Source organism: Belonocnema kinseyi, chromosome 3, assembly GCF_010883055.1.
Source record: "Belonocnema kinseyi isolate 2016_QV_RU_SX_M_011 chromosome 3, B_treatae_v1, whole genome shotgun sequence".
Lineage (NCBI taxonomy): Eukaryota > Metazoa > Arthropoda > Insecta > Hymenoptera > Cynipidae > Belonocnema > Belonocnema kinseyi.
Window position 1 is genome coordinate 153,644,375 of NC_046659.1, and position 16,292 is coordinate 153,660,666.

At 28.5% G+C, this 16,292-nt stretch overlaps 1 protein-coding gene across 1 annotated transcript in view; it reads left to right on the forward strand.

Annotated features, from left to right (window-relative positions):
- LOC117168719 (synapsin) overlaps window positions 1–16,292 on the forward strand; it is a 128,679-nt gene that overhangs the window by 34,496 nt on the left and 77,891 nt on the right. Inside the window, exons 4-8 of the mRNA XM_033354442.1 lie at window positions 443–547; window positions 5,437–5,758; window positions 6,120–6,373; window positions 15,974–16,113; window positions 16,276–16,292. The exon at window positions 16,276–16,292 is cut by the window's right edge and continues 105 nt beyond it. Coding sequence (XP_033210333.1) covers window positions 531–547; window positions 5,437–5,758; window positions 6,120–6,373; window positions 15,974–16,113; window positions 16,276–16,292 — 750 coding nt within the window. The 5' untranslated portion in view covers window positions 443–530. The remainder of the gene's footprint in view (window positions 1–442; window positions 548–5,436; window positions 5,759–6,119; window positions 6,374–15,973; window positions 16,114–16,275) is intronic.

A 16,292-nucleotide genomic window follows, 5' to 3' on the forward strand; every position in this document is an offset into this window, starting at 1 on the left:
TCTAGTCGGGAGTGGTGCTGACTGAAAACAGATGATTTGGAGCGATTCGCGCGCCATCTGTTGGTCATTCTAAGGACTTATTGAACTACCCTCGTATTTCTCAAAATTTTTACGAATATCTCACAGAAATTCATTAGAATTGCATGGGATTTGGTTAAATTGTTTGCATTGTTCTATTAGATCTAATATTGATGTTCGCATTAAACTTTATTTATTTATACTGTATATTTATATTTTTTTATTAAGAAACTTACTTGTTATTCCATGTTATATGAAAACCTAACACAATAGTAAAAGCTGTATTTTAGAAAAACGATCAAGGTCCTCGAAAACATTGAACTGTCTTCTTCAAACTGTCTCCTTTCTCTGCTTCCTATCATTCTCATTAATGTTAAATGTTAATGATAATTGTAATTAACATGAGCCGAATTTATGGAAAAAGGGCCTCACATATTCGCGTCATCGAGGCAGAGGAAGACGAAGACGACGAAGAAGAATTTTTTCAAGTTCAAGGACAAGGCTTTTAAGTCATGTTACGATATTTAAGGTCAGTTTATTTCTTTTTTTATTTATTTTATTAACAGTTGAGTTGACAGTAGGACCAATTGAAAAGTATTGCCCGAAAAAATTCCATTAAAATTAGATCCATGAGCCGACTTCTCCATTCCATGAAGCTTCACATCGCATTTAGGCGATGTAACACACTGCCTAAGCGAGCCGCGTTGTTGTACACCGCCTAACCGCGACGTAGAAGTGTACACCGCCCAAACGCGAAGTGGAGCGGTATAAAATGGAGGCGTACAAATTTCCATTCAGTATATCTGACCAATTCCAATTCAAATCATTCAGAGGCCAAGCTTAGGAGCCATGCATAAATTACATAATGTTTTTTCTGACATTTTTTGTCAAGTTTTGACTCCTTCCCCATATTTAACGTAATTTTGGCCGATTGAATTTGTTTTCTGAGTCTAATTATTACTGTTTCTTAGGAATTAACAAAATAGTTCAACTTTCCACCAAGTAGTTGAATTTATAACCAGAAAACAAGAAATTTAAACGAAAAATGGAATGAAGGATATTTCAACCAATCAAAAATTTTTAATCCAAACCCGCTAAAATGAATGAACAAAGATCAAATTTCTACCAAAGGAGTTGAATTTTTAAAATGAAAAATAATAAAATTTTCGACCAAATCATGAATACCTGAACCAAAGAGATTAATTTTCTACTCAAATAAACAAATTCAGAATAAAACACATAAATTTTCAACAAATTAAATCAACTTTTAACTAAAAAGTTGAATTCCTAAACTTAAAAAAACATCAATTATTAGCCAAAAATTGAATAGTAGAATTTTCATTTCAGACAATAACTTTTGATTCAAAAAAATAATTTCTTACAAAACAGTTCAATTTTTTAGAAAGCAGTTGAATTTTATACCAAATTGTCGTATTTTCAAACAAAGTGGTGAATTTTCTTTAAAAAATTGGAATTTTCAACCAATTAGTTCAATGCTTAATTACAATGGAATAATTTTTACAAATGAAACTAATTTTTATCCAAGTAATTGAATTTTCCACTAAAGCGATCAGTTTTCTCATAAAATTATTAAATTTCGACAAAAAAAATTATTTTTAAGGAAGCAGTTCAACTTTTAAACAAAGAGATGAATAATTTTTCAACCTAAAAGGACGACTTCTTCACCAAAAGCAATGTAATAGCTGATATTTCAACAAGATTTGAATTTTTAACCAAGAAGATTAATTTTCTACCAAAAACGGAATTTATTTTGAATTAAAACCAGTTAAATTTCACGAAAAAAGGCAAATTTCTAACGAAACATTTAAATCCTTAACTAAAGCAGATTTAATTTTAACCAAGTACTAGCATTTTAACAAAAAATTTATTTTTTATAAAAGAAGACAAATTTTTAAAATAATACATAAATTTTCAAGCACATAGTTAAATTTTCAAATAAGAGGTTTAGTTTTTTATCAATAAGTACAAATTTTTAACAAAATATATGCATTTTTAAATAAAATAGTTAAACTTCCAACTAAAAGGAATAAATTTTCAACCTGAAAATATGAATTTGCAACAAAAAGGTAATTTTTAATCACAAATTTGCATTTCCAACTAAAGAAGGTGATGTTTCTACAAAAAGATGTGCATTTTTAAACCGATAGGTTACATGTTGAACAAAATAGTTGAATTTTCAATTAAAAAATTTTTTTTTCAAGCAAAATTTTGAACATTTTATTTCTAGAGATTCATAGCCTTAAAAAGTATCTTACGTCAGAATTGATTTGACTCCACCCTCTGACCCAAAAGAATTTATATAATTTATGCACAGCCCCTTAGGCTTAGGGTGTCAGACTAATTTGGTATTTAGATATATCATTCTAGAGTAGAAATAAAGCGACACGTATTCAACCCATTAATCAAAAAACTTTATTTTTTATTTTTTACGTGTTTTTTACATGTATCATATGTTACTATATCTATTCTCGCATCTATTTTTAGGAAAATTCAAATTAAAAAGTAGAGTTTTTGAGAAAATTAATTTTAAAGAATTTCAGAAAAAATACCATCATTTTGTCACTTTTTAAAAATTTCCTATATATTTTTACCAATCGAAAAAACGAGAGTTTCTACGTCGAATAAAAAATAAAAATCCAAAATAACTATATTCCTTCGGAAAATACTAGCTTTTGAAGAACATTTCTATAATTTTTGAGAATTTTCATGGAATCTTCAAATTACTGTACAAAATCGAGATAAATTTTTTTGGTCAATAAATGTCCCTTTCTTTTAACTCTTGAATCATATTTCTAAATACTAAATCATTTTGACAACAAAGCGTAGACATTTTTTGAAATTTTGCATTGTTTGAAACTTAATTCGTCATTTGTAGACAAATATTATTAAAACTTTTTATTTCGAATGGTTTTTTATTTAAAAATTCGTAATTTGAACCTTTTAAAGTTTTACCCAAGTGTAAATTAGTTTCCCGATTTAAGTAAAAATCTATTTAAATTTTGTATTTGTTGCAAATTATTTTATAGTTATTTTAAAGCATTAAGGATTTCTGATCGTTTTTCTACAATGAAAAAACAACACAATAAATTTTCTTGCATTTATTAATTAACACACATGAAAAGATAAGAAATTGAGGAAAAAGATTAAAATCTCAACTATCAGCCTAATTTAATCACAATAAAACAACTCAACAACAAAAAAACAACTCAAAATTATCATTTTTTACACAAATTCCCTGTTCCAGATCAGAATTATAATTATTTTTGAAAAACACCTGAAACAACAAACATAAAAAATACACAAATAACATTCAGATCCATTAAAGATATGTATATCTAATCCCGAAATCTTTATTAATCCAGAGAAAAGACTAATATTATCTTAGTGAAATTTTATTACTCCTTTGACAAATAAATCTTCTCATTTATCTGAAATGAAAATAAAGATTTCTTCAACACAAAAGTTTATTCATCTTTAATAAAATATTATCAGAATGTCTACCCGACGGGGTTGCCTGTTCCAAATGAAAATTATCATTCTCTTTTAAAATGACCTGAGCCAACTAGAAATTATTATCCATTTCACAAATTTCCTGTTTCAAATTAGAATTAGAATTCTCAAAATCAAAAAATCCCTGTTTCAAATCAGAATCATGATCCTTTTTAACATTACCGAAACCAACTGAAAATGATAATTCTTTAAACAAATTTCCTGTTGCAAATCAGAAGTAGAATTATTTTTGAAAATTACCTGAACCAATTTAAAATTATCTTTCTTTTCACAGATTATCTGTTCCAAATTAGAACTAGAATTCTTTTGAAATTACGTAATCCAAATCAAATTTATCAATCCTTTAAAACAATCCCTGTTTCAAATTAGAATTATGATCTTTTTCTAAAATTACCGGAAACAACTCAAAATTATCATTTTTTACACAAATTCCCTGTTCCAGATCAGAATTATAATTATTTTTGAAAATCACCTGAAACAACTCAAAAATATCATTCTTTTTCAAAATTCACTGCTCTAAGGCAGAATTATATATATATTTTTGTTTACCTGAAATAACTCAAAATTCTCTTTTTTCACAAAATCCCTGTTCGAAATCAGATTTATAATTCGTTTTGAAAATTACCTGGGCCAACTCAGAATTATAATCGTTTTCCAAAATTCCCTGCTCTAAATCAAACTTTTAATCCTTTTTGAAAATTACCTGAAACAACTCATAATTATCATTCCTTTCGCAAATACCCTGTTTCAAATCAGAGTTATAATTTGTATAGAAAATTACCTAAGCCAACTCAGAATTGTCATTATTTTCGAAAATTCCCTTTTCCAAATCAAAATCATAATGCTTTTTGAAATTAACTTTATACCAATTCCAAATTATCATTCTTTACAGATACTCCATGTTCACAATCAAAATTATCATTCTTTTAATAAATTCCCTTTTTCAAATAAGAGTTAGAAATCTTTTTTATAATTAGCATATCAGAAATATAATTCTTTTAGAAAATTACCTGCTCCAACTCAACATTATAATTTTTTTCGAGCATTCACTATTCCAAGTGAAAATTGATATACTTTATTGGAATTTAAAAGATCCAAGTATAACTTAAAATTCCAGTTCGTTTGGAAATTTTCTCGAACCGAAAACTCAAAATTATCACTATTTGAAAAAATGTCACGTTCCTAATCAGAATTATAATTCTTTAAATATTCCCTGTTCAGAGTCAGAATTATAATTCTTTTAAAAATTTCCTTTTCATTTTCAGAATGATAGATATCTCTTCTAAAATCCCCTGATGCAAATTATAATTATAATTTATATAATTTAATTTTAAAACGAAAATCTTTCTTTCTTTGATTTAAAAATATGTTCCTTCACGATTTTAGATAAATACTATTTCAAAATCTTTAAAGATTTCTGAGGATAAACAAAATTGCAAACAGCAGCACTTTTATTATTGTCATTGTTGCCGTTGGAATCAAATTTCCAGTCATTTCCCGGTTTTCTCTCGGTCAAAAAATGCCCAGTTTTTCGTTCGGGTAGACACCCTGGTTATCATGATGGGTCTCAAAATACAAAAAAGTTTTCTCTCGATGTCTCAACATTCTGCCACTTTCTTCTTACATATATACAGTTAACTCTTTGATTAAGAAACAAAAAAGTAAAAAACAGAAAAAGAAAACAGGTACATCAAAAACAACAGCACCTTGCATCTGGATAAATGTGCATTGTCACGAGGCATGTCGGCATTGTTCATATATGGTCATCTTATGAATTATCTCGATGGATTCGCACATTTTCGCTGCTGAAAGCAAAAAAAAAAGCGTTAACCTTTGGAACAATGCCGAATTTGTCTATCACGGAGACCATCATAGCTTGTCTTCTAGGTTCTCGTCAGGGGACTTAAGCTCGGAACTTGACGATGAACCGAACGGAGATCCTGGGATGGCCCCCCTGGGCCGACAAGATTCATCCCAAACCTACCAGGGTGCACCGGAGCGACCTCTGCAGTCTCAACCAGGACCACAGCCGCCACCTCATCCACCCCCGGTACCAGGTGCACCACCCGTAACTGGCCAACCAGGCGGAGATCTCAGCCTTAATCTGAGGCCAGGGTCCAGAACCACCAGTGCGCCATCCTCTCCCGCCAAAACCAGGGAAAGCCTTCTCCAGAGGGTTCAAAGTCTCACCGGAGCTGCACGTGATCAGGTAATACCCTTTTCATGTATTTTTAATAAACTCTTTAGCAAGCAGTTATCAAATAAGTCAGTTTTAAACACCCCCTGGGACAGAGAACAATTTCGCACTGGCTACCTGAATACTGTACCCCCACTACGTGACTTCCCCTCGCGCTGCCAACTGCTGCGTCCGGTAGCATTTCAGATGAATGAGGGGAAGACGCGTAGTAGGCGTACAGTAAACAGGTAGTCGGTGCGGAATTGAACATCGGGTAAATGTATAAAGATCATATTGAACTGGACAGGCTAGGATAGAAGAGTACTGGAGAAAAAGTCGTCTTTTTTGTAGGTGCATGGCGCCTACTTTGAAAAATTTTGAATTTTTTTTAAAGGGAGCATCCATTTTGGGAGCCGCAGTATCTGGCGCCACTCGAGGACCTTCCTTCGGCAAAGATCGTTCTTTGACGCTGCTGGTGATCGATGATCAAAACACCGACTGGAGTAAATACTTCCGGGGACGAAGACTTCATGGCGACTATGAAATTCGAGTCGAACAAGCCGAATTCCGTGAGCTCTCTCTCACTGCAAACGAGCAGGGTACCATCGTCTCCATGGCTGTCTTCCGTAACGGGACCAAGGTTATCCGGTATGTCATTATTGTAGGTCTCACTTGCATAAATCAAAAACTCATCCACTTTGGTACCCATAGCATTCAAGTACCCAAGACAAACATAAAAAAAAAACATTTAAGTGTACCTACTTGAAACAGAAACAAAATTTTTATGCTTGAATCCTCATACTGGCACTAACTCGCTCGAGAAGATTGATATTCCCGTTCCTTATGAACAATTTTATCAAAAAATCAGTGTCGGCTTAAGGTGGTACAACATTTATTTTTAAATTTGTATGCATATCGTCCCCAAATTCGTTTAAATTCACAGAAAAATAAACGCGTTTTGTAAATATATTCAGATGTTCTGCAAGCCCTATGAAGCTTAATACGTATTCCCCATAAGAAAAAAGAGGTTTTTGTAAATATTTTTCAAAATCGTCGATATAGGTAAAGCAATTTGACACTTATCGTTTCTCTTCAACATTAGCTATAGAACAGAAGCGAATACTTATTTTTTAATATCACTGCCATTATTCTGTTTTATAGTGTCCAAAAAACCCCGTGAGTGAGAAATTGGGGTTTGTAAGTTTTTGGAGTTAATTATGATTTTTGGTGATTTTTTTTTAATACAAGCTGTTTATAATACATTAAACACTACTTTTTACTTATTATCACATCTCTGTATAGATTTCTTAAACAAGTTATTATTGTTTTCCGTAATATTCTCTTAGAATGCAGTTAGAAAGTCGCGGTTTTTTCCGAATTTTCAACTTTTTTTCAACTTTTTAGTTAGATCGAAGCAATCATCAATTAAATTTATAAAAAATAATTTTTCAAACAATTTATTATACTCTCTTTTAATAATTTTAGAAAGTTGCGATTTTCTCTAAAATATTCGAATTTTTGTCTGATTTTCAATCATAATTGTTTATAACTATCTTCCCTTAGAGTAATGCTAGAAAGTTGCAGGTGTTCCCTCAATTTTTAGAACTTCTTTAACTTTCTAGTTAAGACAAAATAATAAATATTAATAATAATATTTATAATAATAATATTAATAAATTTTTATTTTATATGATCCGTATAGAAAATTTAAAGAATATTTCAAATATCTGTTTTTTTAGAAGAATAATATTCGAAAATAGAAAGAGATTGTTTCAAAAAAATGATTCTCTCTATAGTTTATTTATTATTTATCCAAACGTGAAAATGTAGTTAACTTGAATTGTTTATTACCTCACTCTAAGTGACAATTAAAAAAAAAATTGAATATTTTACAAAAAACGACAACTTTCTAGCATTATTCAAAAATAATATTATTTAAAATAACAAGATACTGTCTCAAAAATTCTGTTTATAAACTTAAATTAATTATCACCTCACTCTAAGTGAAAAGTTGACGAAACGTTAAAAATTTGACAAAAGTTACCAATATCTAGTATTACTATTTGAGAAGATAATTATAAACAATAATAGTTTGCTCAAACAATTATTTTTATTAAATTTCATTAATTTTTTCGTCGCTCTAATTGAAAAGTGGAAAAAAGTTAAATATTTCAACAAAAAAAACACAACTTATTAGCATTATTCAAATATAATATTATTTTAAATAATAATAAATTGATTCAACAGTTACTTTTCTAAACTTGAATAATAATTATATTGCTTTAACCAGACAAAATATGGAAAATTTGGAAAAAAATGCAAGTATCTAGCTTTACTATAGGAGAAGATAGTTATAAACAGTAATAATTTGTTGATACAATTATGTTTGTTAAATTTCATTAATTTTTCCACCTTTCTAAGTAAAAAGTAGACGAAAATCGGCATATTTTTAAACTGGCAAAGATCTCAAATTTTTTTAATGTAAATTTTTGAAGATGTCTAACCGAAAAAGAAGCTTTTGAAGAATTTCGAACTTTTTTTTCAGAAGATACTAATCTTCTTAATATTCCTGCAAAGATTTGTAATAATCTTTTCTTTGGAAAAACTCATTTTTAAAGAATATACTAAAAGGTTTCAAAACATTGCAAAAGATTGTCAAAATTGTTCTGATATTAAGCTGACTCGATTTGTTTTTAAAACTTGATGAAATCAAGAATAAAAAGTCCAGAAGCCGATAAATCTTTGAAATCCCTTGATATCCTTGAAAATTCAATAAAATGTTTTAAATCTTGTGAAATTCCTTGAAAAACCTTCAAATACCAGACCCGACATATAACTGGGTATTCGCTGTAGCCTTGACTTTGAAAGGTGATAACTCCGTCCAGAATATAGATAATAATTTTTTTTTTTAATTGTCGAAAATCCAATTAAATTTTTCGCTTAATGAGGCTTAGTCGAAAGGCACAGTCGATACCCAACTTTTATAAAACATCAAATCATAAATTTATTTTATTAGCTTCTGACCACAATTGAAGTTGAAGTACAAAATTCCTTAAAGTCCAGAATTTTATTTTTGTCGTTCTCACTTGATGATTTCATACACACAAGACCAAATTACTTCAGCTCAGGCTCATTTAACCCAGAATTTAATAACCCTTCCAACTGCTTTTTTAGAATATTTCTATCTTTATTTTTGGCGTCGTTGTCACCTTTAAAAGTCAATGCTAATTTTAAAAGGTCATCCGAATAAAAAAAATGTGTTTTCAAACTTTTAAGGTACTTTATCAACAAAGATCGATTCAAACTCAATTATTGTAATAATTTCTACCAAAGGAATTCGTATCGTCCCTGGAGAACGCATGTAGTCAACACCTATGGAAAGTACAGCCATAACTCGTACAACCACCTCATTTTCATCATTCTATCTTGTCCCTCTTCTCGGTCGGTATCTTTGAATTACCTTCCCGCACTTTTTTTCTACGGGGCACTTAATCTTCTCTTAACTACCGACCTTCTTGTTTAACTTTACTCCAAAGAAGGCCATAAACCTGCACAGTATGTGCTCGAATTATCTCTTCCCATTTTTTCCACCCACACTTATTTTTTTCACGTTGAAGTACCGAAAGTTCTTTTACAGATGTACTTTCGCTTCGAAATTTCATTCTTAGATACAAAAAAGATCCTGATATTTAAAAATAACACATACACATAGAAATTTTTATTTTTATACATATCTACTTTCCAAGACTTTCAATTTTAGCCATCTTTGAAGACAACTAAAGTCGAAGAAAATAACCGAGCATAGTTATGTAAAAATGAAATTTCGTCATTTTTCAATCTCTGATAATAAAAGAAAATAGGACAAATTAGTCTGATTTTTTTCTTATCTATTAAGAGAGAAACTTCCAGCATAGTGATTTAAAAAAGTTACATTTTTTTTATTTTTTACAATTATCTAGATGTCAAGACCTTTATTTCGAGTGATTCCCAAAAAAAGAAATAATGAAAAAGATTTCATCATAGTCTTCTGGAAGCAAAATTTTCTCATTTTTCTTATTCCTCAATCTTTGACAACAAAGAAACATCGGATTAACATAGCCAATTTTTTGTGAAGATCTTCAATCTGAGCCATCTTCTAGGACAATAGATCTAAAAGAAAATATTCCCGAACAGTAGTCTAAAAAACGAAACTTCTTTTTTTTCTTTTCATTTTCCAACCTTTGATAACAAAAAAATCGTTATTCCATAGAAAATTTTATTTTTGGACGATTAGAAAGGCTTGCACTATAGTGTTCTTACAAATGAAATGGAACCATTCTTTTTATCAGACAATCTTTGACAAAAAACAATAATATGATATAGCACATTTTATTTTGTAATGCAGATCTACAATCTATCTAAAAGAAAATATTCTAACATGGTGGTGCAAAAAATGAATTTTCTTTATTTTTCTCATTTTTTAATGTTGGATAACAAAAAAACATCAGTATGAGATAGACAATTTTATTTCTTATGTAAACTACATGCCAAGACCTTTAGTTTGCAGCATCCTCAAAAGAAATTATACGATTAGAAAAGCTTTTAGCATAGTCGTCTTAAGAATGGAATCTCCTCGTTTTTTATTTTTTATTTTGAATACAAGGATAATGAAAAAATCTTAATAACATAGGAAATTGAAATTGTTATGCATATCTTAAAGCCAATACCTTTAACTTAAATAATCTTCAAAGAAGCATAGTGATTCGAAAATCGAAATTTTACTATTTTTCTTATCCTTTAATCTTTGATTACAAAAAAGTCACAATAATATTACAAATTTTGTGCCAAGATCTTCAATCTGAGTCATCATCTAAGAAAATTGACCTTAACGAAAATATCCTAGCCTAGTGAGATAAAAACGAAATTTCCTCATGTTTCTTATTCCTTATCCATTAATAATGAAAACACAATACTATGATATGACAAAATTTTAATTTGTAATGCAGATCTGCATTTCCCGGTGTTGAATTTGAAACATGCTTGAGAAATATCATAGGCTAAAAACAAAGTTTCCAGTAAAGTTGTCTAAAAATCAAATTTTCTTATTTTAAATATTTTAAACAACGAATAACAAAAAAACGAGACATTAACATCGCAAATTTTATTTCTTAATCCACATCGACTTATCCGACGCTTCAATAATTGTATCCTTCTTCGAAGACAATCAATCTCAAGTAAAATTTTCTAGTATAGTGTTATAAAACAAAATTTTCTCATTTTTCTTATTCTTGAATCTTTCCTAACAAAAAAAAACATCAGAAGAATACAGACAATATTAAGGTAAGATCCTTAATTTGAGCTATCTTCGAAAACAGTCGATCTAAAAAAGAAAATACTCAAGAATAGTGGGGTAAAAACGAAACTTCCCTGTTCGTTTAATTTTATATCCATTGACAACAACAAACACAGCAAGTATGATACAGAAAGTTTTATTTTTTAAGACACATCCAGATTTCAAAACGTTCAATTTGAGTTATCTCTGAGAAATATTAGGCTAAAAGTGAAGTTTCCAGCATAGTAGTCGAAGAAACGAAATTTCATTAAAAAAATTTTTAGTCAATAATAAAAAAAACGATACTTTAAACTAGCAAATTCTAATTTCTTGTTTTGCAACGACTTATCAAAAGATTCAATAATTTGATCCTCCAAGACAATTGATCTAAAAGAAAAGATTTGAGCATAGTGGTGTAAAAATCAAGCCTAATTTTTTTTATTTTTAATCTTGGGTAATAAAAAACAACAGCATGGCATTGCAAATTTTTTTTTATATCGACATTGTAAAACATTTCATTAGAGCCGGCTTCGAATAAAATCAAATAGTTTTAAGTTAAGATAAACCCTGTATAAAAAGTCCTCGATATTGATACATACGATTCTAATAGTATGATTAGACTAAACTTCAGTCTAGACAAGATTAATTTCGTTTATTTCATTTATTTGTGTAAAAGAAGATTTTTTAAATGCATTTTTAATTACCGGAAAAGTATCAAATTTGACAAGAACTTCATGAAAAAGTTTACGATATCAGTTTTCATCAAACTTAACACTTTTCCCATGATCGAAAATTTTATTTTACATATTCATCCAAAACTTTTGATGTATACATTATGTTTGAAATATGAATTCCAAAAATGGTAAACTTTTTTTATTGTATATTGAAATAGACGGTCCATGTTAATGGGCGCGGTACTCTGACAGTTTTTGACTAATTTGACATTTTTCCATCAATCAAAACTTTGATTTAAAATTTTATTTTGTATACCCTGGGCACTATGTTTTGATATCAGAAGTCCAAAAAGGATACATTTTCCTATTGAGAGAAAGTTTCAATTAATTGAGAAAATTTCTGTTTGTGTTTGCATTTCTTTAATTGTATAATTTGTCTAAATGAATATGAAAATTGCTTCGTCAAACATTATTTTTTATTGTTATAATGATCAATGAAGAAATATGACTTCGATCAAATAAAAATTTCTATTCTATATTCTAACTGAATAACTGCTCTTAACAACCAGAGGTTGATTTAGATCTAATAACAGCCTCACAGTAACTTCTGTTTATTTCAGAAATGAGGTTACTCTTCCCAGAACAATTCTATTTCAAATAACCAGCTTTCTGATTGAAATAAATCTAATTTTCGTGACATTCCTTTTCAGCTGGTTTGAATCGTTGAGAAAATATTTCTCAGTCTTGTTCGATAAACCCATGAATATTGAGAATAATCTCAATACATCCAAAGTGGATAGAAGAGCTCCACGTAAAAGCATTTATCTTGGTAGTCTAGCCACCGATAAAATTTGTATCCGTCGAACGAATTTGCATGCATTTACGGTACAGACATCTATTCGTTCATAAAATCAGAATTTTTTTTACATTGAAGTATCTTTAAGACTTAGAGAGCTCATAATAAGTTAGGGGCCGTTTAAAAACTACGTTACATTCCTACGGGAAAAGGCTAGGGGGGAATGTGACATTACACATGGAAAATATAAGTAAAACTTTTTGAAATGCTTAACAAAATTGAAATTAGAGATTTTATTGTACAAGGGCCCATGCCTAAATTACTAGATCAGTTCTTACTTGCAATGTTTTTAAGTCTGCGATTCACTGAAAACTAATTTTTAATTTTTATTTAACATAAATATAAATCATGTTTTTGAAAGTTGTTTGTAAACACGTATTTTCTAAACAAAATTTCCAGTTTTTTGAACCTAATATTTCAAAATTATTAAAAGTGAACTTCAATAGTTATTAAAACTATTATTCTTGATACCATAAATCATCAAAATTCCTATTGATCGCAGGGTCTCACCCCTTTTTCGAAAATTGAAACTTTATTTTTTTCGGTTAAATAATCTAGTTTTAAATTTCAGGTTCATAATTCATCTATGTTCCTAAAATTATTGTATTTTTTTATTAAAAATTTAATTATCTTCTTGAAAAATTAAAATTTTTGTTAAAAAGTCGTCCTTTTTGGTAGAAAATTTGTTTTGACCAATTTTTTGTATTAAACTATTTTGTTTAACATCCATCCTTTCGATTTGAAAATTCATCTCTTTTTAGAGAAATTTCACATTTTTTCGTTATAAAAGCAACTGTGTGGTTCAACATGACCTTTTTTGTTGAAATTTCACACTGTGGGTTAACAAAAATGTATAATTTTTAGTTGGAAATTTAACTACAGTGCAATCCTTCAATAGCCCTCCCTTCTATAGCCCTTCTGAGAATTGACGTTGCGCCGCAGGTTGTTGTAACGGGAGCTGCCCGGGGCACCCACCTACCGTCAGCCCCAAAATCGGCACTATTAAAGACTTTCGCTGTATTTTGTTTAAACTGAATGTAGTTTGTTAAAAATTCGTATGCATTTGTAGAAAAATAATCCCCTCGATCGCAAATTCAACTCTTTTGATGAAAGTTAAACTTTTTTCTTGAAAATTAAGTTTTTCTTATGAAAATTCATATATAACTTTAGTAGAAAATTCATCTCTTTGGTTATAAATTGAACTACTTCGTTAATATTTTTTTTTATTAAAGATTAAATTATTTGTTTGGGCATTACAATTTTTGGTGAAAATTTTGTTTGCTTTATTGAAAATGATTTTTTTTAGTGAAAAATTATCTATTCCATTTTTTATGTATTTTGTTAAAAATGCGCCTATTTTATGAGAAAATTATTTTTTCTGAAAAGTAAGAATCTTTCTTGATTGAAAATACAACTCTTACAGAAAATTTGGCTTTTTTATTTTTGGATTCAAGTATTTTTTGGTATTTTGTCTTTTTTTGTTAAAGTTTGGTTAAACATTGGTCGTTTTAGTTGAAAATTCATTGTATTATTTCGAAAATTTAATTATTTAGTTGAATGTTTAATTATTTTTAAAAATTTTCTATAAAAGGCATCTCCTTTGCTTTAAGTTTAAGATTTTTTTCTAAATTCGCTTTTCAACTAAAAATTCGTTATTTTACTGAAAAATATTATTTTTTATTCAAATTTTCTGGAAACAAAATTCCAATGCTTTCCCACAGAAATTAACTTTGTAACTTGAAAATTCCACTATTTTGTTAGTAATTAAATTCTTTTGCTACAAATGTATCTGTTTCATAGAACATTCGTCGTCCTGGCTTGAAAATTTAACTATCTGTTGGAAAACTGTTTTAAGGTAGAAATTGAAACTATCTCGTTAAAAATTCAACTGTTTTGTTGAAAATTTAACTGAAAATTTTAATTGGAAATTCATTCTTTTTGGTAGATAAGTTCTTGGTTGAAAAATCAAATTTCTGATGAAAAATTCGTCATTTTGGCTTGAAAATTCAACTACTTAATTCAAAGTTAAATTTCTTTGTCAAAAATTAATTTTAGTTTCGAAAATTCATCATTTTATTTTACAATTCAACAATTTTGTTTAAAATTTAATTATCAAGATTTATATTTTTGACTACAAATTTTACTAGTTTTTGAAACATTTATTTACTTTGCTGTAACTTCGTTTTTTTGCTGAACTCAGTTATTTTTAGTTCAAAATATTTGCCATTATTGAAATTTTAAATAATATATTTTTTGTTAAGAATCCCTCTTCTTATATTGAAAATTCAACTATTTAATTTAAAACTTATCTTTTTTGGTCGAAAATTCAATTCTATGGATAAAAATTCAACTATTTTCTTAACAAATTATTTATTTCTGTTAAAAGAGTCATCTTTTTTGTTTTAAAATTCGAAGTATTTGATTAAAAATTTGTCTTTTTGGATTGAAAATTCGCCTTTTTGCAAGAAAATTCAACTTTATTTTAAAAAATTTATTTTTTGGATTGAAAATTCCACTATTTGGTTGAAAGTTGAACTTTTTCGCTAAGGATTCAACATTTTGTTTAAAAATTCAACTATTTCGTTGAAAAAGTAATTATTTTGTTGAAAATTTAACTGTTTCATTAAACATTAGTCTTTTTGCCTTGAGAATTCAACTTTTTATAAGTTTCAAATAGAAAAATTTGGTTGATGTATAATTTCATTGTTAAAACTTTAATTATTTATTTAATGATTTATTTTCGTAGGTCGAAAAGTCAACTGTTTTTATCAAAAACTCGTCTTTTTGGATTGAAAATTCTTCTTTTTTTTGTCGAAAGTTCTTAAATGAAAATTTAACTTTCATCTGAAAATGTATCTTTTCGATCTAAATATTTCATTATTTCGTTAAAAATAAATTAATTTTATTTATTAGTTGAAAATTTAATTAGTTGGTTCAATAATCATCTTTTTTGGTTTAAAGGTAATTTCTTTTCTACAAAGTTCGACGTTTTAGTTCAAAAACTCAACTCATTCGTTAAAAATTCATCTCCTTTGCTGGAAAATTCATCTTTTTTATTTGAAAATTCAACTACGTATGTCGTTGAAAATGTAATATAATTTAAATGGAAATCTAAAGCGCTTCATATTGAATTCAATATGGTATCTAAACCTTAATTTGATTTAAAAGAAATGCCTTTCCTGATTTTTGTAAAAAATCACCTTATTTTGTATTTTATTTCAGACGTTTGTCAAACAAAATTAAAAACAAAATTTTTCTTTAAGGGGCGGGCGGTGGTATTTTTGATAACACTCTGCGAGTACAAGCTTTAAATTTAGGGAAAATATGCTTTCTAGCTACTTTTGATAAAAAATTAATTTTAATTATGTACAATAAATAATAATTTTCCTAAAAATGGAATGTTACAGGTCTTTTAAGCCGGATTTCGTTTTGATCCGCCAAAATTTGCGAGATGCTAGTGAGAACCACAAAAATCTATTACTCGGTCTGATGTACGGAGGCATTCCGAGTGCAAACAATCTTACCGCTATTTACAACTTCCAAGTGAGTTTAATAAATTTAGAAGCTTTTTTCCTGAAAAAATAAGTTAACTGCATTTGTAAAAATAAACGTTGCTTTTTTCAAGATATTAAAGAAACAAGAACTTGCAATGCTTCTTCTCACAATGTTTTAGAGATTCCATTTAAAAATAAACTGCTACTATTTTAAGTTTCGATATCATTTCGA